At 47.0% G+C, this 25,611-nt stretch overlaps 1 protein-coding gene across 4 annotated transcripts; it reads left to right on the forward strand.

Moving 5' to 3' along the window:
* The first annotated feature begins 428 nt into the window (after window positions 1–428).
* On the forward strand, window positions 429–25,407 carry LOC309558171 (uncharacterized protein). 4 transcript variants are annotated; one of them, XR_014225409.1, is made up of 4 exons: window positions 430–530; window positions 16,624–16,698; window positions 20,185–20,277; window positions 25,192–25,407. XR_014225409.1 is itself a non-coding variant. In XM_082261184.1 (4 exons), exons 1-4 carry the CDS (start codon window positions 8,306–8,308, stop codon window positions 25,344–25,346), a joined length of 330 nt encoding a protein of 109 aa, XP_082117310.1. In that variant the 5' UTR covers window positions 8,291–8,305; the 3' UTR covers window positions 25,347–25,407. The 4 variants fall into 4 exon arrangements, 1 of the variants encoding a protein (XP_082117310.1); XR_014225410.1 differs by having other exon boundaries at window positions 442–525; XM_082261184.1 differs by lacking the exon at window positions 430–530 and adding an exon at window positions 8,291–8,312.
* Window positions 25,408–25,611: the final 204 nt, after the last annotated feature.

Consider the following 25,611-nt stretch of genomic DNA (forward strand, 5'->3'; position numbering starts at 1 on the left):
CTTTCTCCTCTCTCCCCCTCTCTCTCCTCTCTCTCTCTCTCTTTCCCTTCATCTCTCTCTCTCTCTCTCTCTCTCTCCCCCTCTCTCTCCTCTCTCTCTCTCTCTTTCCCTTCATCTCTCTCTCTCTCCCTCCCTCTCTCTCCCTCCCCTACCTTCTTCCTGGCTCCTATAGTGCCCCCCTGCCTGCTGCAGAGCCTCCAGCCCTCCATAGTGTCCCCAACCTCCAAAAGTGTCCCACAGCCCTCTACAAAATTTCTTGGCACAAAAGCTTACACCCGCTCTCATCGTTCACTATATTACCCAAGTAAATCGATAACACATTTTAGGATTTCAAGCTGGATCTTGGTGTTAATTTTCACATTTGTCAGCTCAATGTTTAACTCAGACTGTTAAAATCTACTTGTATTTGTATTAATCTTACACTTGCAGCTGGGTCTCCTAAACATCGCTCACTGGAAATATTACCACCGCAGTGGTGCTGGTTTGGTCCCAGGACACTTGGTTCTTATCTGCCGAACAGCAAAAGTCAGGTGACACTACTACACTGAAAATTACTAGAATTTAGAATTCTAATTTAGAGTCCATTTTCATTGATTAAGTTTTATATATATATATATATATACTGTAAACATTTAAAAAACAAATACAATATATATTTATAGAGAGAGAGAATATACATAATGTGTATGTATATATCTATATACAGTATATGTGATTTTATATATATATATATATATATACGGTATATTATATTTTCAGTATATATACACTGCATTGTCAAAAGTATTGGGACGCCTGCCTTTACACGCACATGAACTTTAATGGCATCCCAGTCTTAGGCTGGCCATACACTATACAATTTTCTTGTTCAACTTTCCTTTAGATTTACCAAAACCATATAATATAAGTTCAAACCTGAACACTTTCAATTTGTATGCAATCAGGCAGGCCCTTGCACTACATAGTTGAAGGTAAATCTAAAGGAAATTGAATAAGAAAATTGTATGGTGTATGGCCAGCCTTAGTTCGTAGGGTTCAATATTGAGTTGGCCCACCCTTTGCAGCTATAACAGCTTCACCTCTTCTGGGAAGGCCGTCCACAAGGTTTAGGAGTGTGTCTATGGGAATGTTTGACCATTCTTCCAGAAGTGCATTTGTGAAGTCAGGCACTGATGTGGACGGGAAGGCCTGGCTCACAGTCTCCTCTCTAATTTATACCAAAGGTGTTCTATCGGGTTGTAGGCCAGTCATGTTCCTCAAACCCAAACTCGCTCATTCATGTCTTTATGGACCTTGATTTGAATCAGGTGGAGGGGGGATTATGTACAGGGGTTGCAAGAGTCGCAATCGCAACCGGGCCTCATGTTGCAGGGGGCCCGAGCGGGCTCCCTGTATACCTGGATAGGAGAAGCGGCAAGGGCGGCTGAGACCGAGCTCCCCGATCCTCAGCAGAACTGTAAATCAGCAGGGAGGGAGCTGGGCACACCTAGGACAGTGAAAGCACAGTGTGTGCTCTCTGCCTCCCCGTACAGTGCAATACCCCGCAGAAAGTTAGGGTACAGTTCTCTGATGTTTTTTAAAAGGCTTTCTGTATGGATCTGTGTTTATAAATGTGTGCACATGTGTGTACATGTATGTATGTGTGTGTATGTGTGTACATGTATGTATGTGTGTACATGTATGTATGTGTGTACATGTGTGTATGTGTGTATATGTATGTATGTATGTATGTATGTATGTATGTGTGTACATGTATGTATGTGTGTGTATGTGTGTACATGTATGTATGTGTGTACATGTATGTATGTGTGTACATGTGTGTATGTGTGTACATGTATGTATGTATGTATGTATGTATGTGTGTACATGTGTGTACATGTATGTATGTGTGTGTATGTGTGTATGTGTGTACATATATGTATGTGTGTACATGTGTGTTTACATGTGTGTACATGTATGTATGTATGTGTATGGGTGTACATGTGTGTATGGGTGTACATGTGTGTATGTGTGTACATGTATGTGTGTACATGTGTGTACATGTATGTATGTGTGTGTATGGGTGTACGTGTGTATGTGTGTACATGTATGTATGTATGCGTGTGTATGTGTGCACATGTGTGTATGTATGTATATGTGTGTACATGTGTGTATGTATGTGTGTACATGTATGTATGTATGTATGTATGTATGTGTGTGTACGTGTGTGTGTGTGTGTACATGTATGTATGTGTGTGTACATGTGTGTATGCAAGTGTGTGTGTACATGTATGTGTGTGTGTGTATGTGTGTACATGTATGTATGTGTGTGTACATGTGTGTATGTATGTGTGTATGCGTGTACATGTATGTTGCATTTATAAAAGTCAAAAAAACAATATAAAGAAAAATAATAGTGGTTAAAAAAAAAAAAAGCACTTGTGGATTTAAACAATATTGTTTTTGTATAATTCTCCTTTAAGGGGGGTGCGGCAGGTGGGTGTGCCCTATGCCTACATACCTTTATACCTTTGCTAATAGGTTTCCCTCGTTCCCATCTCAAAAAATTGCTACCTACTGTATAAATATGTATACATTATATGTGTATTTTTTTTGTTTTAGTTTTGTATGCAGTAGAGAAGGAGTGGAGCATCTGTTTTATCAGTCTTTGTCCCCAAATTTCCCTCTATTTCCTGTTGTGTCACCCAGACAGGAAGTGTATATATTAATCTATACAATAGGGCAGGGCCGTCTTTAATATTGATTGGACCGAGGGCAAACATTTTCTTGTGGCCTCCCAAAATACACTTATAAACTATTTACACGCAGCATGGGCTGAAGGGTCAGCTGCTCTGGGGCCCCACAGCATTGACTGGGCCCGGGGCAGCTGCCCTTTTTGCCCTGCGTTACAGACAGCCCTGCAATAGGGACACAGGCAACAATAAAGGATAATGGAACACCACACCTTTTTATGAACCCAATAACAATTTTTTTTTCCACATTATAAGCCTATGTCAAGACTTTTTTTGTAGTGTCGAGTTTCAGCAGCTGGTCTGGCAGGGACTGCAATACAAACAGTTCTTTTTTAGAATGGAGGTTTATTTCCAATAAGTTTTTTCTAATTACAATGAATCATTTTATGCCCCCTTTTTTCCTCCATCCACTATCCAGGCTCTGATGAAGCGAGCAGCGGGCCCCGCAACGTGTTTGTTTATGTATGAAGATATAAATATTCTGGACTCATACCAAAAGGTGTGGCCTTTTTTTGCTATTTGGCACTGTGTTACTTTAATCGGCGATTGCACGGTCATGCAACGATGTACCGAAATTAATTTTATAACATATTTTCCCCACAAATATAGCTCTTTTTTTGGTGGTATTTGATTGTATTATGGTGGTATTTTGCAATATAAATAAAAAAAAATAAACTGAAAATTTTGAAAAAAAAAAACAATATGTTTTAATTCTGCCATAAAACATATCCAATAAAACATTTCAAAAAATCGAATTTCTTCATAAAATTTTGGCCAAAATATTTTTTTTTTCGTATTTTTGATAAAAAAAATCGTAATAGGCGTATATTGATTGGTTTGCGTAAAAGTTAAAGCGCCTACAAACTATGGTATATATACGGGAATATTTTTTTTTTTTTATACTACTAATGGGTAATGGCTACTATCAATGACTTATAATGGAACTGCAATAGTGGAACGGGTAATCTGTCACTAACTGACGCTAGGGGGGCGGGGAGACTGACTATCTGTCACTGACATCACCAGTGATATTAAAGTGGGAGCCAACTCCCATGCATATTTTGTACCTATACGTAAGCCTATAATAAGGCTTACCCAGTATTGGGAGAAGGTCATCCAGTGCCCAGGGCAAGAATGCCAAACTGCGCCCCCCCCTTCCCTTAGGGTTGGGGTCAAGGCCCCCCCCCCATCCCTGGAATAAACCATTGTGCCCAGGGCAACCATCCCTCCTGCCCACCCCTGGGCTTACCTATAGGTACTGTAAATATCTCCTAAACCTGCACCGTTTAGGAGGCTACATCACCGGCGCATGCAGTCTCGGGCCGTTCCTTCACATTCCTGTGCCGTAAATGGCGGCACGCAGGAGTGACGTCATCATGGCTGCGATCAGTCACACAGCAAGAATCCACAAACCCGGAAGGAAGACGGGTGAAGATGGAAGCCTTGTCAGCTGGAAGAGCTTTGTTCTAAGGTAAGTTTCACATAATGTGCTAGTATGCGATGCATAGATGGCTTTATCTTGCAGGGTACAAAAAAACTTCACATCAGTTTACTACCGCTTTAATAGGGTGATCAGTGCTAAAAAAAAATATGCACTGTCACTGTACTAAGGACAATGGCTGGGAAGGGGTTAACATCTGGGGGGATCAAGGGGTTAAATATGTGCCTAACCATGTGTAATGTGTGTACAGTGTGCTGCGTTTACTAGTTGATCTCTAAACTTCTCATCCCTGCTTTGCAAGGAGATTGTTCCCGCGTGTACATGCGCATGCGCGCCCCTAAACCCGGAAGTAGGCAGCAATGTGCAGGTATGTCACTTTGCCTACAGCAGCCGCTCGTCTGCAGTACAATTGGAGCCGATGGTCACTAGGTGGTTAATGAGCAGGGCCAGTGCTAGACTATTTTGCTCTCTAGGCAAGAGCAAGAGCAGCTACTTGCACCCTTCCCCCAACCCCCAAGGAAGTGATGTTGTGCGCATCATGGCTTACACGGCACCTTATTGGCTGGACACCTATTCTACACGGATTGGCTGAGGTTTGCAGGAGACGGCTTTGTCTGCAGCTAACATCATCCAATCCTGCAGTGGTATGCGAAACGTCGCCGCAGTTTATGGGGAACAGGGCAGCATTCAGAGATTTTGGGGCACCTTACACAGCTTTAGGCCTGGGCCCCCTGGACCTGACCCCCTTACATCAGAGTTTACCCTATTCATTAGGTTCCCCAAAGTCCTCCCCTTACATCAGGGTTCCCAGAGTCCTCCCTCCTTTCATCAGTGTCCCCAAAATCATCCCCCTTACATCAGGTTCCCAAGTGTTCCCTCTCCCTAAATCAGGGTCCCCAGAGTTTGTCCTTACATCAGAAACCCCACTTTCATTAGGGTTCCCAAAGTCTCCGCCTTACATTAGGATCTCAAAGCCCCCCCTTACATCTGGGTCCCCAGAATCCTTCCTCATTTTATCAATAATCCCAGAATCATTCTCACATACATCAGGGTTCCAAAAGTTCCCTCTCCCTAAATCAGGGTCCCAAGAGTTTGTCCTTACATCAGAAACCCCACTTTCATTAGGGTTACCTAAGTCTCCCCTTACATTAGGATCTCAAAGCCCCCCTTTACATCAGGGTCCCCAGAGTCCTCCCTCATTTTATCAATGTCCCCAGAGTCCTCCCTCATTTTATCAATGTCCCCAGAGTCCTCCCTCATTTTATCAATGTCCCCAGAGTCCTCCCTCATTTTATCAATGTCCCCAGAGTCATCCCCACTTGCATTAGTGTCCCAAGAGTTCCCTCTCCCTAAATCTGGGTCTCCAGAGTTTGTCTTATATCAGAGACCCCCACTTTCATTAGGGTTACCAAAGTCTCCCCTTACATTAGGATCTCAAAGCCCCCCTTTACATCAGGGTCCCCAGAGTCCTCCCTCATTTTATCAATGTCCCCAGAGTCATCCCCACTTACATCAGGGTCTCAAGAGTTCCCTCTCCTTAAATCAGGGTCCCCAGAGTTTGTCCTTACATCAGAGACCCCACTTTCATTAGGGTTCCCAAAGTCTCCCCTTAAATTAGGATCCCAAAGCCCCCCTTACATCAGGGTCCCCAGAGTCCTCCCTCATTTTATCAATGTCCCCAGAGTCACCCCCACTTACATCAGGGTCCCAAGAGTTCCCTCTCCTTAAATCAGGGTCCCCAGAGTTCATCCTTACATCAGAGACCCCACTTTCATTAAGGTTTCCAAAGTCTCCCCTAACATTAGGATCCCAAAGCCCCCCCCCTTACAGCAGGGCCCCCATAGATTTTCTCCCTTTACATCAGGGTCCCCAGAGTCCTCCCTCCCTTCATCAATGTCTCCAAAGTCATCCCCCCTTACATCAAGGTCCCAAGAGTTCCCTCTCCTTAAATCAGGGTCCCCAGAGTCCGTCCTTACATCAGAGACCCCACTTTCATTAGGGTTTCCAAAGTCTCCCCTTACATTAGGATCCCAAAGCCCCCCTTACATTAGGGTCCCCATAGCCCCCTCTAACATCAGGGTCCCTAGAGTACTCCCTCTTTAAATTGGGGACTCCAGAGTTCCCCCTTACATCAGAATCTCCCTTTCATCCCCAAAGGTAGTGGCAGGAGAGGAGGAAGCATTGTGAAGACCCCAGGTGACATTAGGATTTATTTCTTCACATTGCAGCAGTCAGCTACAGGACAAGTGGAAGCCGAAAGGCTGGGCACTGGGACCAGATAGGTTTGGAGGAGGTTTGGTTGCTAAGAGATGGGCGGTCCTAGCAACAAAACCCTAGCACTGAGAACAGAGGGTGGCTGTAATCCGCCGTACATTCAGGGACAGCTCTGATTGCTGTACAGCCTGCACTTTTGCTGAGCGGTGTGGCTGTGGCAGCAGGGACGCTGACTGGATATTTGGGCAGGATGCTCAGGGGGGGGGGGGGGGTTGGACCCAGTAACAACTGTACGTGGCTACACCCTAGGTGGCTGCCTAGTTTGCCTAGTGGTAGCACCGGCCCTGTTAATGAGTGACCTAGTGTGGCGTTCAGGATCCGGCACCTCCCATCACAAAGGCTTATGTGGCTGTAAGTTATAAAGCTGGTAAGATTTTTTTAAAAGTCTGTTGTGTCACATGGACAGGAAATGAAGGGAAATCTTCCCAGCCGGGACACAGGTGGCTATAAAACCCCATAGAGGTTCTAATTAGTGATCGACCAATATTGTTTTTTTTTTATTACCGATACCGATATTTTGGTCATCGGATATTGGAATTGGCCGATATTGGCCAATATTTTCGGACATTTAAAAAAGTTTTTTTTTTTTTTTTTTCACAGGTCCTATTGTGGATGGATCTGGGGGTCTAAAAGACCCCAAAGCCCTTCTCTGCACTTAAAAGCATTCAAAACGCCACATCACCTCTGGGTTTTTTACATGGAGACCCGATCAGAGCTTAATGCGGCTTTGATTGGGTCTTCTCTTCGGCGGCCGTGCAGGACGGTTGCTCGGGTCGCCGCAGAAGGTGGCGGGAGGGGGGAGACATCTCCCCCGCTCCTTGTAATGACAGCCGAGCGGCTTCTCAGCTGCATCGATTGTCATTACATGACAGCCGACCGTCAGCTATGGACGCCGGTACCGGGGTGATGCCTCTAGCTGCAGACATCACTCCGGTACAAGCACTTTCCCGAAATATCGGCAATATTGGTAACCTCCGGGGCCGATTCCGATATATTGGGTAAAGTGCATATCGGTGCCCGATATATGGGCATTGCCGATAATCTGTCGATCCCTAGTTCTAATTCTTCCACATACTACCCAAAACTAACTTGAGTTCTACTTTAGCTTAAATCTACTGCTTGCTTATCTCCCCACTGAGCCCACCTCATTTCCTTCCAATCAGAGGAGGCTCAGGATCACATGTGGGTGTTACCAATGTAAATGCAGCCTGCTTAGGAACGCCCACTCCTCCAGATGGGCACCCATCCATCAAGGCGTTTTCCTATTTTCACAGAGCCAGCCCCCTACTTGCATCAGAGCTGAAGGCTCTTGAGAGGAGTACTGAGCCAGGGTGGTGCGATGTTTTCGAGAAGCTATGCATAGGCCCCTCCCACCAGCCATGATCTACCTACATTGCATAGAGAAGCACAGAGACTCAGTGATGATGTATGTAGTGCAACTGAAGACCATTTATAAGCAGATTAACCCTTAGCTTTACAATAACCAGTTTTTATTATTTCACGGATTCACTGAGCTTGGCCTTTGTTTGTTGTTTCTGGAGTGTGACTCCTACAAACAACAGCTGATTCCGGGAAAGTGTTTACGGCTCAGCAGCCGGTGGGAAGATGTTTATCACATTAAAGTATTTGCAAAGTTTCATGTATACAGATGATGATGACACATAGAGCACAGCATTGGGAAGCACATGCACAGGATCTGGAGGGGGTATGTGTCTGGGGATTGCTGGTTACGGTTAGCAAATACATAATCTTTAACTCAGCCTTAGTGAAGGGAAGCAGATCAATGTCTGGCACGCTTGCGGATGAGGTACTGTTGAGAGAACATAAGGCACGGAGTTAGGAAACACTGTTCTATGGCATGCTGAGTGAGTAGACGCTGTTGATTTTTCTTAGAGTCTATTATCTTTCCTGAAATGAATAATACATAACTACAATTTTTAATTCTCCTTCAGGTGGGGCTAGTTCAGAGATGACACAATCATGTAAATCCTGGTAATAGTATTGACAAATGTCTGACAGAGGTCAGCCCCTGCTGCAGCTTAGCCCTCTTACAGTTTTGGTCATTGGGAAGATTAGCCCTCTTACAGTTTTGGTCAATGGGAAGCTTAACCCTATTACAGTGGAGGTCAATGGGGAGCTTAGCCCTCTTAAAGTGGTGGTCAATGGGAAGATTAGCCCTCTTACAGTGGTGGTCAATTGGTAGATTAGCCCTCTTACATTGGTGGTCAGTAAAAAGAATAGCCCTCTTACATTGGTGGTCAATGACAGGAAAGGTCCTCAAATTGGTGGTCAATGGGAAGAATATCTCTCTTACATTGGTGGTCAAAGGGAAGAATAGCCCTCCCATATTGGTGGTCAGTGGGAGAATAGCCCTCTTACACCGGTGGTCAATAGAAAGATTGTCCTTCTTACATTGGTAGTCAATGAGAAGAATAGCCCTCCTAAATTGGTGGTCAATGGGAAGAACAGACCTCCTATATTGGTGGTCAATGGGAAGAATAGCTCTCTTACATTGGTGGTCAATGGGAAGAATAGCCCTCCTATATTGGTGGTCAATGGGAAGAATAGCCCTCTTACATTGGTGGTCAATGGGAAGAATGTCCCTCTTACAGTGATAGTCAATGGGAAAAATATCCCTCTTGTAGTGGTGGTCAATGGGAAGAATAGCCCTCTTACATTGGTGGTCAATGGGAAGAATGTCCATCTTACAGTGATAGTCAATGGGGAAAATATCCCTCTTATAGTAGTGGTCAATGGGAAGAATATCTCTTTTACAGTGATGGTCAATGGAAAGAATATCCCTCTTACAGTGATGGTCAATGGGAAGAATATCCCTCTCACACAAATGGTCAATGGGAATAATATCCCTCTCACAGAAATGGTCAATACATGGAATATCCCTCTTACATTGGTGGTCAATGGGAAGAATATCCCTCTTACATTGGTGGTTAATGGGAAGATTAGCCCTCTTACAGTGATGGTCAATGGGAAGATTAGCCCTCTTACAGTGGTGGTCAATTGGTAGATTAGCCCTCTTACATTAGTTATCAGTAAAAAGAATAGCCCTCTTACATTGGTGGTCAATGACAGGAAAGGTCCTCATATTGGTGGTCAATGGGAAGAATATCCCTCTTAGATTGGTGGTCAAAGGGAAGAATAGCCCTCCCATATTGTCACGGAACCATGAACCAGACGTACAACAACAGATAAGTGAAAATAAGAAGGCTTTATTGAAAATCAAGCTGTAAAGCAAAAGTCCAAACGGATGGCGAAACCGAGGCAGAGTCCTTGCGAAGCCAGAGGTCAGGAACCAGGAGGGTAGTCAGACGAAGCCAGGATCAGGAACCAGCAGGGTAGTCAGACGAAGCCAGGATCAGGAACCAGCAGGGTAGTCAGACGAAGCCAGGATCAGGAACCAGCAGGGTAGTCAGACGAAGCCAGGATCAGGAACCAGAAGCAGCAGCAGTCTTAGAAGCATGTGAACACAGGAGGACCAAGCAAGGAACTGAAGCCACAGACCTCCTATATATATGAGCTAGGCATCCAGCTCCTCCCAGTGGGAAGGAGGAGCCGCAGGGTGGGAGGCTACAAGAAACCCAGAAACCAAGATGGCCGCCAGCACATGTCAAACGAAGGAGAACAGCAAGAAGGTAAGACCATGACAGTACCTCCCCCTCAAGGGCCCCTCCTCCGCGGAGTACGAACGGTTTCTGAGGGAAGCGTGCGTGGAAGGCTCGGAGCAAGGCAGGAGCATGGACATCTGCGGAGGGAACCCAGGAACGCTCCTCTGGACCATAACCACGCCAATGAACCAAAAACTGCAACCGACCGCGGACCAGGCGTGAGTCCAGGATATTGCTCACCTCATACTCCTCACGATTGCCCACTTGGACCGGATGAGGCCGAGGAACCGAGGAAGTGAAACGATTACACACCAGTGGCTTCAACAGGGAAACATGAAACACGTTGGAGATCCGCATGCCAGGAGGAAGCGCAAGGGCATAGGCTACCGGGTTTACCCTGCGAAGCACTCGGAAGGGACCAACAAAGCGAGGCGCCAGCTTGGGAGTGGGCAATCGAAGGTTGAGGTTGCGGGTGGACAACCATACACGGTCTCCGGCCTGGTAGGAAGGAGCAGGCGCTCGTCTGCGATCAGCCTGGAGTCTCTGGCGCTGCGCAGAGACCTCAAGGGACTTCTGGATCTGTACCCAAGAAGCACGTAGGATGGAAAGGTGATCCTCCACAGCCGGAATATCCTGGGAAGAGAATACCTCCGGTAACACGGCAGGTTGGAACCCATAATTGGCCATGAAGGGAGACGTCCCAGAGGAAGAGTTCACCGCCGTGTTCCTGGCAAACTCAGCCCAAGGCAGGAGGTCAACCCAATTGTCTTGGTGATCGGAGACATAGCAACGAAGGAATTGCTCCAAGGCCTGATTGGATCGTTCTGCGGCCCCATTGGACTGAGGGTGGTAGGCCGAGGAGAAGGAGAGATGAATCCCCAACTGGGAGCAAAAGGCGCGCCAGAACCTGGACACAAACTGACTCCCCCGATCGGACACAATCTCCTTGGGCAAACCGTGCAACCGGAAGACCTCCCTGGCAAAAATCGTGGCCAACTCCTGTGCAGAGGGTAACTTCTTGAGAGGAACACAGTGGCACATTTTGGAAAATCGATCCACAATCATGAGAATGACCGTATGGCCTCGGGATACAGGGAGGTCCACAATGAAATCCATCCCCAGGTGTGACCATGGGCGCTCCCCGGTGGCTATGGGTTGCAGAAGGCCCAACGGAAGGTGCCGAGGGGACTTACTCTGGGCACAAACGGAGCATGCCGCTACATATGCGGCGATGTCGGAACGTAGGGAAGGCCACCAGAACAGACGTGAAACAGCCCAGGACAGCTGATTCTTTCCAGGATGCCCCGCGGTTTAGGAGTTATGGTAGGTTCGCAACAACCGAGTGCGCAACTCCTCAGGCACAAAACATCTGCCGTTGGGTCTCCCAGAGGGAGCACCAGATTGAGCCGCCAAAATCTGCTCACCCAGGGGAGAGGTCAGGCTGGTGCGAATGGCGGCCAGGACCTGATTCGGAGGTATGACCGAAGTCGGAATCGACTCCTCCCTGGACAGGTCGGAGTACTGCCGTGATAAGGCATCCGCCCTGATGTTCTTGGAACCGGGTAGGTAGGAGACCACGTAATTAAAACGTGACAAGAACAGAGCCCATCTGGCCTGACGTGGTGTCAATCTCTTGGCCTCAGAAAGGTAGGTCAGATTCTTGTGGTCCGTCAGGATGAGGACCGGAACCACCGAACCCTCGAGCAAGTGCCTCCATTCTTTAAGGGCCTGCACGATGGCCAATAACTCCCTGTCACCAATCTGATAGTTGCACTCCGCGGAAGACAGTTTCCGGGAGTAAAACCCACAAGGAAGCAGAGGACCCTCTGGTGTTCTACGCTGAGACAGAAGGGCGCCTACTCCCGTCTCAGACGCGTCCACCTCGAGGACAAAGGGCAACCCAGGGTTGGGATGCGACAGAATCGGAGCCGACACAAAGGCGGACTTTAGAGCCTCAAAAGCTCAGATGGCCTCGAGCGGCCAGACCTGGGAATTACTGCCCTTCCTGGTCAGATCCGTGAGAGGCTTGGCTAGCATGGAAAAGTCCCTGATGAACTTCCGATAATAATTGGCGAAGCCCAAAAAGCGCTGCAGGGAGCGAAGACCACTGGGCTGGGGCCACTGTAAGACAGCCGAAACCTTCTCAGGATCCATGGAGAACCCCTCAGCGGAAATGATGTAACCTAAAAAGGTTACCTGGGATCGGTGAAATTCGCATTTCTCAAGCTTACCGAACAGCTTGTTCTCTCGTAACCGTTGCAACACTCGTCTGACATCCAGAATGTGGGTCTCCATGGATTCAGAATATACCAAGATGTCATCCAAATAGACCACCACACACTGCTGCAACAGGTCACGGAAAACATCGTTAATGAATTCCTGAAAGACTGCGGGCGCATTGCACAACCCAAAGGGCATAACCAAGGATTCATAATGACCGGTCCTGGTGTTAAACACGGTCTTCCACTCATCGCCCGCCTTGATCCTTACAAGGTTATATGCCGCCCTCAGATCGAGTTTGGTAAAGACCGTGGCCCCTTTAAGGCGATCGAACAGCTCGGAAATCAAGGGTATCGGGTAAGCGTTCTTGATCGTGATGCGATTGAGACCCCTGTAATCGATGCAAGGCCTCAACTCACCGCCCCTCTTTTTCACAAAGAAAAATCCTGCCGGGGACGAGGATTTGCGAATGTGTCCGCGTGAAAGCGCCTCCTTCACGTACTCCTCCATGGCCTCATTCTCCGCTACCGACAGTGGATAGACCTTGCAATGAGGAGGAACGGCACCAGGTTGTAACTCGATGGCACAATCGTATGGGCGGTGCGGAGGTAGGGCAACCGCGCGCACCTTATCGAATACATCCCGGTACTCCTCGTATTCAGGAGGCAACAGAGAGTCCGAGGAAGTACACAGCAACTTGACAGGCCCATGGATGCAACTAGCCCCACACTGCGGTGACCACGAGAGGATCTCGGCCGATCTCCAATCGAAAGTCGGATTATGCTTCTGGAGCCAGGGGTACCCCAAGACCACCGAGTAGTGTGGAGACGAAATAACCTGGAAGCAGACCGACTCTCTGTGAACGGCACCAATGGCAATCCCCACTGGAAGGGTCTCATGAGTCACGTGTGGCGGCAGAAGGGGTCTGCCGTCTATCGCCTCAAGAGCCAGTGGAGAACCTCGGGCCTGCAGAGGAATGGAATTGGCGGCAGCGAACACACTATCAATGAACAAACCACCAGCACCAGAGTCCACCAACGCCTGGGTCGTCACAGAGCCCCCGACCCAGGAGAGGACAACAGTGATCAGTGGTTTGTCAACACGGGAAACCGGGGACGAGGAGACTCCACCCAAGATCTGCCCCCGACAGGATCTCAGGTGCGAGCGTTTCCCGGACGGTTCGGACATGCCAACCGAAAATGCCCACCGAGACCACAGTACAAGCATCGACCCTCGCGTCTTCGGAGTACCCTCTCCCCCTCGGACAGGCGAGCAAAGCCCAGCTGCATGGGTTCACCCCCAGCCAAGTCATCCCCAGGAGGCGTGGGAGGAGAGGGAGGCACGGGTGGGACAGCAAAGGTAGGCGCCAATCTGTTAGGAGGCCTCCGCAGACTCTCCTTAAAGGAAGGTCTCTCCCTGAGTCTGGTGTCAATCAAAATCAAGAAAGAAATAAGAGACTCGAGCTCCACTGGTAGGTCCTTAGCTGCAACCTCATCCTTCAAGGCATCCGAGAGACCATGAGAGAAAGCAGCGACCAGAGCCTCATTATTCCAGCCCACCTCTGCTGCCAGGGTACGAAACTCAATGGCGTATTCAGTTACGGATCTTGAACCCTGTCTGATGGACATAAGGAGCTTCGCAGCAGAGGCAGCACGAGCCGGCACATCGAATACCCTCCGAAGAGAAGCAACAAAACCGGAAAACTCGGCAACCACCGGATTGTTGTTCTCCCATAAAGGGCTGGCCCAGGCCAAGGCCTTGTCCGAAAGCAGCGAAATTAAGAAGCCCACCTTTGATCTCTCAGTAGGAAAGGCATGTGGCAGCAACTCGAAATAAATGCCCACCTGGTTAAGGAAACCTCGGCACTGAGTTGGCTCTCCCCCAAAGCGCTGTGGAAGGGGGGCAGAACCGGTCATACCCCGAAACACCGCAGGCGCAACAACAGGTGTCGGGGTAGACTCTGGCGCAACAACCGGAGCGGCAGTAGGAGCGGGCCCAGGAGCGACAACCGACCCATCGGCAACGGGAGCGAAATGAGCCGTGCGTTCAAGCAGGGTTTGCAACGCCACGGCGAACCGACCCAACAGGTGATCCTGCTGATCAAGTCTGGCAACCAGCGTGGGTAGCAAGGATGGCCCTGTACCGTCAGAATTCATGGCTTGGTCCTAATGTCACGGAACCATGAACCAGACGTACAACAACAGATAAGTGAAAATAAGAAGGCTTTATTGAAAATCAAGCTGTAAAGCAAAAGTCCAAACGGATGGCGAAACCGAGGCAGAGTCCTTGCGAAGCCAGAGGTCAGGAACCAGGAGGGTAGTCAGACGAAGCCAGGATCAGGAACCAGCAGGGTAGTCAGACGAAGCCAGGATCAGGAACCAGCAGGGTAGTCAGACGAAGCCAGGATCAGGAACCAGCAGGGTAGTCAGACGAAGCCAGGATCAGGAACCAGAAGCAGCAGCAGTCTTAGAAGCATGTGAACACAGGAGGACCAAGCAAGGAACTGAAGCCACAGACCTCCTATATATATGAGCTAGGCATCCAGCTCCTCCCAGTGGGAAGGAGGAGCCGCAGGGTGGGAGGCTACAAGAAACCCAGAAACCAAGATGGCCGCCAGCACATGTCAAACGAAGGAGAACAGCAAGAAGGTAAGACCATGACACATATTGGTGGTCAATGGGAAGAATATCCCTCTCGCAGAGATGGTCAATGGGAAGAATATCCCTCTTCCATTGGTGGTCAATGGGAAGAACAGCCCTCTTTCATTGGTGGTCAATGAGAAGACAGTCCCTCTTACAGTGATGGCCAATGGGAAGAGTAGCCCTCTTATAGTGGTGGTCAATGGGAAGAATATCTCTCTTACATTGGTGGTCAATGGGAAGAGTAGCCCTCTTATAGTGGTGGTCAATGGAATGAATATCCCTCTTACATTGATGGTCAATTAGAAGAATATCCCTCTTACATTGGTGGTCAATGGGAAGAATAGCCCTCCTACTTTGGTGGTCAATGAGAAGACTGTCCCTCTTGCAGTGATGGTCAATGGGAAGAGTAGCCCTCTTATAGTGCTGGTCAATGGGAAGAATATCCCTCTTACATTGATGGTCAATGAGAAGAGTAGCCCTCTTATAGTGGTGGCCAATGGGAAGAACAACCCTCTTACATTGGTTGTCAATGGGAAGAACAACCCTTTTACATTGGTGGTCAATGGGAAGAACAACCCTCTTACATTGGTGGTCAATAAGAAGAACAACCCTTTTACATTGGTTTTCAATGGGAAGAACAACCCTTTTACATTAGTGGTCAGTGGGAAGAATAGCCCTCTTACAGTGATGTTTTTTTTTTTTTGCTCTCTGTGCCCCCATTTGAGAGATGCTCCCTCTCTATTTGCCCTGTTTACCTTTATTACCGAGAGTGAAAGTGAAAGAAAATCTCAAATTGTGAGTTTTCACCAGAACAGGGATAGAGGGGAAATCTGCCAATGGGGACACTCGTTCTATGGATTCCCTGACTTTAGAGGGATTTCCTCTCACTTCCTGTTGTGCCCTTCCTGGGACAGACAGTGAACGGAAATCTACCCAATGGGACACAGATGGAAAAAACACTTACATGGGTTATAACCCTCCCTTAATCAATCCAAAATAAACAAGGATTTGTGCCTTTAGTTCTACTTCAGACCCCTTTTAGATTGCTTTTTCATGGCTGTTAATGATGTCCCTTCACTACCTGTCCTAGAAATTCAACAGGAAGTGAGAGCAAATCTCCCCAATGTGTCAATTCAGCAGGTGTCCCCATTGGAAGATTTCCTCCTTCACCTCTTGCTTTTGCTGCTATCACCAAGAGTGAAAGAAAATCCTACATTTTGGGTTGTCACTAGAACTGGAATAGAAGGGAGATCTTCCAATGGGGACACTCGTTTCAGGAATTCCCTCACATTGGAGGGATTTCCTCTCACTTCCTGTTGTGTCTATGGGACAGGAAGTGAAGAAAACCTCCACAATGGGGACACAAAAAAAAGTTTAGCCTTTAGCTAGTTACTTTACTTATAATGTTGTTGATTTAATCGCAAAAAAAAAGAATGCGGAAAAAAGATTTTTTTTGTTCGGTAATAAAGATATTATTTTACGAACATGTCGTTGCCTGTTGAATGTTTGCATAGCTTCTACTTGCAGTTCCCTGATCACCATAAAGTAAAACATGTAACAGCCGAGTCTGATGACAAAAAGAAAATCCCGGCTCTGGCTTGTGCTTTCCCCTACCTATAAACATCTCGTATTCAAAGTCCCTGCAATAATAAAGCCCTTTAACTGCTGTGACGTCTCACTTCCTCAATCAGAACTTCTCAGCCAGCGACTGTCTCCTAGCGTTTCTGCACTGTCGCAGGATACACCGAACATCATCCCCACCACCGGTAAGAGTTCCATTCTGATCCAATGAGTATATGGATAACGGAACGTCTAAGGAACGTTCCGGCAAATGAGTAATGACTAGGATGTGGTGTAGCCATGGAGAAATCTGTGTTTGGATTTGATCTGTAGATAACCAGACTCAGGACCTTTAAATCATAACATCATCCTGTGATATAGAACGGAAATTGTATTATGCTGTGAGAGTCGGACGCGGCTGGCGAGTTAAAGACGGCAATTAAACAAGAAAGTTGTGTATAATAGATCGTAAAATTTGTCACTTTTTGGAAACGCGGAGAAGTCCGTGACGCAACTTTCTATAAATAGCTAGGTTGATGCTTTTGTATAAAATGAGAAGAGCGAGACGCTTATCGCAACCGTTTAACCGTAAAAAATCCTGCAGAATGCATTTTCATTTCTGTACGTTGTTTCCATTTCAGGGACTTTGGCAGAATATTCTTTCTCCCAGAAGTTTCCTTTCTGCAACCTCTCCGATCATTAAAAAAAAAAACGGCTAGCTGAACATGCAACAATTGTGGGCCTGATCAAGAGAAACCTAATAGATTCCTCCATTGGGGGCGCAGGGGTGCAGCCCCCCCTATCCACGTGTCCGGCCCCCTAATCTACATCCAGGACGCCAGTGCATGGATTCCAATGGGGTTTTTTTTTTAAACAGAGGATCTAATAGGCTTCAAAAAAGGGTGGGCCCATGGGCCCACCCAGTTGTGTGACAAATAGTGAACGTATATTCGAATATTCGCTATTGCTACACTGATTCTCCTCCTGGCCAATCAGGAAGCGGGTCCTGAGACCTGTTTCCCGATTGGCCAAAAGGAGAAGGCATGCTATTAGCCAAGAAGGGGGGAGGAGATGGCCGCCGAGAAGGGACATGAAGGAGCCTGCGGGGGAAGCCGCCGCCATCGCTGCCGCCTGTCAGTCTGGAGGAACAAGGTAAGTAATGTGGCTGGGGGGGGATGTGGTGGTGCAGGCTGGAGTGATATAGAGGGGGGTCAGCGGCCAGGTCCGTCTGCCGCCCCCCCCTGACTGATGGAGCACCAGCCGCCACTGGATTCATCCATATGGCTACTGGCTATTGTATTCTGATACCTGCAGCACCAGCAGCTGTCTGAATACCAGAACAGCATCTGATTGGATGTAGTCACTATTTACTAAATGTATCCCACCAGGCTCCTTCGATGTTTTAAAAGGTGACCTGGGTAGTGCCTGTCTGATGAAGTGACTGTCTTTGAGGAGCAAATCTGCCAGATTTAGTTTAAAGTGAAACAAAAATGTTATAATAAATTTATAATTAAATAATAATAATATATTTAAACAAATATAAATTCTATTTCAGAATGTATTTGTAACACCCTCCTAGGTAGGTGCTAGTGAGAGAAAGTATAGTTTGAGCTCTGTCTGCTTACCAGAGGGGCTGCAGGTAAATCTATATTGTTCTCTGCCTACCAGAAAGCAGGATCTGTTAGTGAGGTCTGCTCATTGTGCTCAGGATGCAACTCATTCTGTCTGCAGAGTGTTTCACACTGGTCCAATAGGGAGGCATATTGGACAGTGGGAGGAAACCTGACAAGTGGGTGCACAGGCTTTTGATACAGCCCTGGCGATTTGGCAGAGGAAAAGTGTCTTGGTGCATGCTAGGATACTGTATAAAAGCCAGGAGCACATGTGTCCGAGGTCTTTCGTCTGGATAGCGCAGTCCCGAAGGGAGGGGGCCGGCCATGCGGCCTCAGGGGGTCATCCTGAGGGCCTGGAGAGTAGCAGTGAGGAACTGAACCCGGAGATCCAGAGAAGCTGACTGAGAGGGGAGACACTGGATGATCTGTCTCTGCAGTACAGAATCTCATGTCAAATGGCCTGACCTGAGGGGGGCCACCCCTGCTCTTAGGATAGTCAGTGAATGGGTGTCGCTTGAAAGGGGATGGTAGGGAGAGTGTCTTGCTAGGAAGTAAAGAGCAAGAGACTTAACCCCTTTCTACACTTGTGGCAGTGTGGATTAAGCATGCTAGCTGTTTCCATTTAACCTAGAAGGCTTGAAGATAAAAGTCCTCAACTAATGTGAATAATTCAACTGGAGTATCCCACTATTCCCTTCTCCTATCCCAGTTCCAAATAAACATAAAAAAAAACAACACCCCTAGACTGTTTATTTGTGTGATGAGCCATCAGGAGTAAGGAGGGATCAGCAAACTATATCTCAAGATAACTGTGTGTTGGTAATCAGGGGAGCCCGTCAAGTCATTATTCAGCAGGCCCTGCGGGGACAGTGCTACATATTCTTAAAGGAAAAGTACGGGGAAAGCTTGTTTGGCTGTTTGTGTCCTGTGGATCACTGGAGTGCAGTTCGTTCTGCACTCCTGTGACCCATTTTCAGCAGACAGCTGGCTAATGCCCACTGTTGGCTGACATCACAGAGCCAACCATATCGTGAACATATGGTTGGGATCCACCCACATGCCTGGACCGGCACCTGGCTCAGCCTCTCAGCAAGCCGCTGAGAGCCTGAGCCACCGCTCCCACCCCTCCACAGCCCAGTGCTTCAGTGAGTGTGGATGGGTAGAGCAGAGAGCTGGTTAACTGACAGTCACCATTTCCCTGCTCACAGAGTAATGAGAACCGAGCGATCAGTGGTGTTTGATCACTTAGTTCTCAGCCTTAGAGCCGACGGACCGATGCTACATCCACCTAGATAAGAATGATTTTTAAAAAAAGTCCATTCTATTATTCTCCGCCTCCTCTAAATCTCTAGATTTCTCTGTTTTTGCTGCTGTGATCTGACTTCCCATTACATAGAGGGTGGCTACGTTTGTTCTCTATGGTCCCACTGAATGTAAGAATGCAGCCATCCTCTCTCGCTTGAACCTGAGATGGACTATAGACTATGGGATACGTGGAGTGTATATAGAGCAGTGCACATGACCACAACTAACATGCAGTGCTCATTCACAACAAATCGAAGTGAGGGGAAAAAAAGAGAGATTTTGCATCCTGATACCCCCAAAAAAGTCATCCTTACTCGCAAAGCTGCCGCCACCCAGTATCTCTCCACAGAGCAACATGCTCTGGCTTTCCAAAGCTCATTGAGAGTTGAGGAGAATGTCTTATAAAGGCAATCATTTCCTCAATTAAAGCGTAACTGAAGGCAAACTTTTTTCTTTAGTTTTGGATAGAGTGGAGAGGAATTAGAACCCTTGCCAGGGTTTTATCGCTGTCTGTGCCCCCGGTAGGGAGATTCACCCTCTCTATTTGTTCTGTTTAATGTTCCCTCTGAAAGTGAAAGAAAATCCCAAATTTTGGATTGTCACCAGAACAGAATTAGAGGAAATCTTCCAATTGGGATACTAGTTCCACTCTCACTTTGTAGGGATTTTTTCTCACTTCCTGTTTTGTTTATGGGACAGGAAGTGAAGGTAAATCTCTCTTATGTATGTACAGTATGTTTTCTTATGTAATTTGAATGTTCTCAATATTTTCAGATTTCTCACTGATTAGAAGGCTGAAGATGGACGGTGTTGTCTCTTTCCTCTTATGGCCTTTCCAGTTTCTGGCAAACTTCGGGAAATGGCTGGGTGAGCTAAACACTTTATCTTAAATATTCTGCATTACCTGAAAAATGCTCATCTACTGGCTCCCACCACTGAGATCTCAATGATGGGTTGGGGATCGGGGCAAGGATTAGGTCAGGGGTTGGGTTAATTTAGCCTATCTTCGATTGAGGTGTGGCAGATGGACCTCCGCACTGTATCATAGGAAGAGATTCTATGCCCCCCCCCCAACCCAGAAGCACGGGGTATTTTTCAGGTCGTTCGTAAAAAGCAATGGATAAGAATAGTGTGGGAGTATGCCAAAGGTGAATATAAATAGGTCTGGGGGATTAAATAGACAAAACGAAAGAGACTCTACAAACCTCAAGCTTCAAATACATTTTTTTGATGAAAAGTGGGTGAGGAGGACTTCTCCAAGGGGTGCTAACCTTCTCTTGATAAAGGGTAAAATTTGAAGCAGGGACCTCCCTGAAGGATGATAACCTTCTCTTGAGAATGTAATGATCTGTAAGGCAGAATATGAAGTGGGGACTTCTCTAAATGGGAGGGGGGGGGGTGAATCAAATTGTGGGCTTTGAATAACAGGCAACAATGCCCCCAACACCCCTTTCTGAGTTCTGACACTGCTTTTATGTTATTGGTTTAGTTGCTTAGCATCCAAGTACACCACCTGCTGTACCAAGGGGAGGAAGAGAGGTCAGAAAGGGGCACACTGGCCTGTTACTCAAACCTTGATGCCATATTAGAGGCAACATTGGTAGTAAGTTCTCTTTAAAGGGTGGTCAGCCTTCTATTGAAGTCATAATATAGTTGAAATTTGAAGTGAAGACATCTCTGAAAGGGGATAACCTTCTGTTGATGAACTCATGATGGAAGCAGAATTTGAAGTGGGGATCTCTAAAGGGTGCCAACCGTCTCTTGATGATGCCATAATAGAGGCATAATTAGAAATCGGGGCCTCTCTGAAGGGTGCTAACTTTTTCTTGATGAAGCCATGATAGAACCAGAAATTGAAGTGAGAACCTCTCTGAAGAGTGCCAACCTCCTCTCTGAAAAAGTCATGACAGAGGTAGAATTTGAAGTGGGGACTTTTCTAAAAGGTGCTAACCTTCTCTTGAGGAAGTCCATGATAGTGGTACAAACTGAGGTTGAGATGTCTCTGAAGAGTGCTAACCTTCACTTGATAAAGTCATGATAAGGATGGAATTTGGGGACCTCACTGGGGGCAGGTCCGCTGATAGAAATCATGGGGCCCCGTACAGCCTACCTGACGGGGTCCCCTTCAGTCCCACCCTCAACCCCACCCCTGGCCCCTCCCCAGATCCCGCTGTGAAACAAAGTGCAGGAACAGACTGAATGAAGTACATGTATGTGATCCAGCCTGCCGTGCCACCCTGCTGCTGTAAATTTACTGAGGGTGGGCAGAAAGCAGGTAAAGGGAAAAAGTTGGGGGTGGGTCCACATGACAGGTCTGATCAGGTACACCTGTCCATTTTTCAGGCGGACCTGATCAGACCCTCTATTCACTACTATGGAGCAATTGATCTAAACGGACTTGTGTCCATTTGCACCCGCCTACCTCCAATCCGATCCGCTAAACAAAACAGAAAGGGATCTGTTCCCCTCTGTCTAGCGCAGCCTTTTTCAACCAGGGTGCCCAGGCACTCTGGGGTGCCTTGAGGTTTCTTTAGGGGTGCCCTGGCAAAATTCCTAAAAATTGCCCAAAAATTGTATACAAGCTGGCATGTGAATGAGACCTGCCTTTTAGCTACACTAATGCCTCGTTTCCACTGAGCGGATCGGTTCGGGCCGGTTCGGTACGGTACGCTAATTTGAGTGTTTCCATTATGAAAGTGGCCCATACAACCGAACCAAACCGCACCATTCCTGGTCCTGCTTCAGATGTAGGGCCATAGGAAATGGTACGGTACGGTTAGGGCGGAGCTACTGGCGTCACACGATAGATTCCACTGATTGGCGGACAGGAAAACTTCAATGCTCATGTCAAACGAAAGAGCAAAACAAACACCTCATTTGGTGTAAACCCTGCATGGTCCCTGGTGGCCCAACTTGCAGTGGAAACACTCACCTGAATAGACCGGACCATTCTAACCCTTCCAAACTGTTCCGACCCAAACCATTCCGCTCAGTGGAAACGAGGCATTAGTCACAGGTTTTCATTGTGCACCATTTCAACCATCCACTTTCTGATGTCCAAACGACCAATGGTGTCATCAGTTGATAAGGAGGATATCAGTCGCCTGCATAGTATCCTTGCATGACCCTCCTCTGCCCCTCTCCATCAACTCTGGGGTCACATTACCTGGGTGATGGAGAAAAACGGAGAGAGAGAAGAGAAACATTGGAATCCCAGTCAGTACCAGTTTACAAAAGTGCAATTGTTTTTAGTCCTACTTTTTAGAATGTGGTGCCTGGAGACTGTCCATAATTTTTAAAGGGTGCCTTGACTGAAAAAGAAACACAGGTCTAGCGGATCAAATTGGAGGGCAGTCGGGTATAAACGGACAGCCGGTTTGTTTACACCAGCCATCCTTAGCTTATGTAGAGTGGACACAGACACAGCCCACTCTGCTCTGAGTGGTCACAGACCTGTCATCTGCCCACTTCACTCAGTGGGGGATCAGCGGACAGATCCCCCTACTGAACAAACAGATTCCACTCCGTGTAAAAGCCTTGATAACGAACATCAACACAGGGAGCTTAAGATTATTAGCATTAGGATAACACACAGGCAGCAGTCAGCAGGTGCTCTATCATGGCTGGCACTGTCGCAGTGTGTCACAAGACATGGCAGTCGGGTGCTGACCTTGTTAACTTATGACCAATGAGTTAACAAAATCAGCACCCAACAGCCATGTCCTGTGACACACTGTGACAGAGAACCTCTGCTGACTGCTCCCTGTGTGTTATAGATGGTAAAATGGATGGTAACATTATAATAATGTACAGTGCACTGTAGTATATCCTTCACCCACCCCCAGCAGCTGCCTGCCACTGCCGCTCGCCTCACAGCCTCTTGCTCCCCGTCTCTCGGGCCGACTACTGACTGAGTGGGGAGCTGAGCGGAGGAAGATTACTCCGTCAGGGAAGGAAACAGGCAGCCGCAGCGGCAGGCCGGAGGCTGGTACTTTATGCAGCGGAGTGGGCACAGAATGCACTGCTCATGCGCCCGAAACTCAGAAAAAAGTCCCTCTACTCCCACATCATCAGAGAGAAGGGGCCCGGAAGATGGCAATAATACACCACCCAAAGCTAGTTGGAGCAGCTGAGTGGGGGTGTAGTTTAGAAAGCTGGTTTGTTTGTTTTTTTATTTTGTGCTGTCTGTGAGGCTGCCGCCCCCCCCCCCCACCCCACCACGCTTAACTGAGGACGCCGGGCCCGGTACAACAGGGCCAGTTGTACTGGCCTATCAGTGGCACTGCTGAAGGGTATTAACCTTCTCTTGATGAACTTGTGATGGAGGCAGAATTTGAAGTGGGTACCTCTCTCAAGGGTGCCAATCTTCTCTTGATGAAGTTATGATAGAGATGGAATTGAAGTGGGGGCTGTTCATAAGGGTGCTAACCTTCTCTTGCTGAAATCATGATATAGGTGGAATTTGAAGTGGGGTCCACTCTAAAGGATGCCAAATTTCTCCTGAAAATGTCATAATAGAGGCAGAATTAGAAGTGGGGCCTATCTGAAGGGTGGTTATCCTTCCATAGATGAAGTCATGATAGAGACAGAATTTGAAGTGGGGACCTCTCTGGATGGTGTCAACCTTTTCTTGATGAAGTCCTAGCAGAGGTATAATTTGAACTGTGTACCTCTCTAAAGGGTGCTAACCTTTCCTCATTGATGTCATAATAGAGGCAGAATTAGAAGTGGGGCCTATCTGAAGGGTGGTTATCCTTCCATAGATGAAGTCATGATAGAGACAGAATTTGAAGTGGGGACCTCTCTTGATGGTACTAACCTTTTCTTGATGAAGTCCTAGCAGAGGTATACTTTGAACTGTGTACCTCTCTAAAGGGTGCCAACCTTTCCTTATTGATGTCATAATAGAGGAAGATTTAAAGGTGGGAACTTGTTTGAAAAGAGATAAAGATGGAATTTAAAGTAAGAACATCTCTGAAGGGGCTAACCTTCTTTTGAAAAACTCATGATGAAGGCAGAATTTGAAGTAGGGACCTTCTCCTGATGATGTCATAATAGAGGCAGAATTAGAAGTAAGGGTCTCTCTGAAGGGTGCTAAGTTTTTCTTGTTGAAGCCATGATAGAGCCAGACATTGAAATAGGGACGTCTCTGAAGAGTCCTAACCTTCTCCTGAAAAAGTCATGACAGAGGTAGAATTTGCAGTGGGGACCTCTCTAAAGAGTGCTAACCTTCTCTTTAGGAAGTTATGATAGAGGTGAAATTTGAGGTCGGGATGTCCCTGAAGAGTCTTAACCTTCTCCTGAAAAAGTCATGACAGAGGTAGAATTTGCAGTGGGGACCTCTCTAAAGAGTGCTAACCTTCTCTTTAGGAAGTTATGATAGAGGTGAAATTTGAGGTCGGGATGTCCCTGAAGAGTGCTAACCTTCTTTCAATGAAGTCATGATAGGAATGAAATTTGAAGTGAAGATCTTTGTAAAGAGTACTAACCTTTTCTTGATGAACTCTTGATGAAGGAAAAATTTACAGTGGGGAACTCTCTGATGGATGGCAATCTTCTTTTGATGAAGTCATGATAGCGGTGAAATTTGAAGTGGGGACCTCTTGGAAGGGTGCTAACTTTCTCTTGATGAAGCCATTATTGAGCCAAAACTTGAAGTGAGGACCTCTCTAAAGAGTGCTAACTTCCGGTTGAGGAAGTCATGATAGAGGTAGAATTTGAGATGAAGGGTGCAAGAGTGCAGTTCCAATTTAAAGCCCTTTAACTTTTATTTTGTTTCAGCTCGCCAGGTGCGTCCAATCAGAGATCAGGAAAAGGCAGATGACGAAGACGAAAAGACTGATAACAACTGCTGCATGGACTTCCTTGGCATCTTCGGCACAGGAGTTTCTATTGGCAGCATCTACTATGTCCCAACACAAACTAACGCAGTTTAAACTTCACAGTTCTGGACACCACATTTATTCCTAGCAGAGACTGAGAACAAATATGTATACTTTTTGGGCACATTTGCGAATGTTTGCTGTTTGCTCTTCTCATCCGCCTGGATAACACAACCACATATGTAGAATTTTTTATACGTTTTGGGCAATCAGTAGGATATGGATTTTCATGCATCACCTTTCTATGCTGCAATATGAAGACAAAGCTTAACTTAAGCAATGTAGTCTTACCTTGAAGATATATAATCTTTTGAATGCT

This window comes from Pelophylax lessonae (assembly GCF_965119305.1).
Source record: "Pelophylax lessonae genome assembly, chromosome: 6".
Classification (NCBI taxonomy): Eukaryota; Metazoa; Chordata; class Amphibia; order Anura; family Ranidae; genus Pelophylax; species Pelophylax lessonae.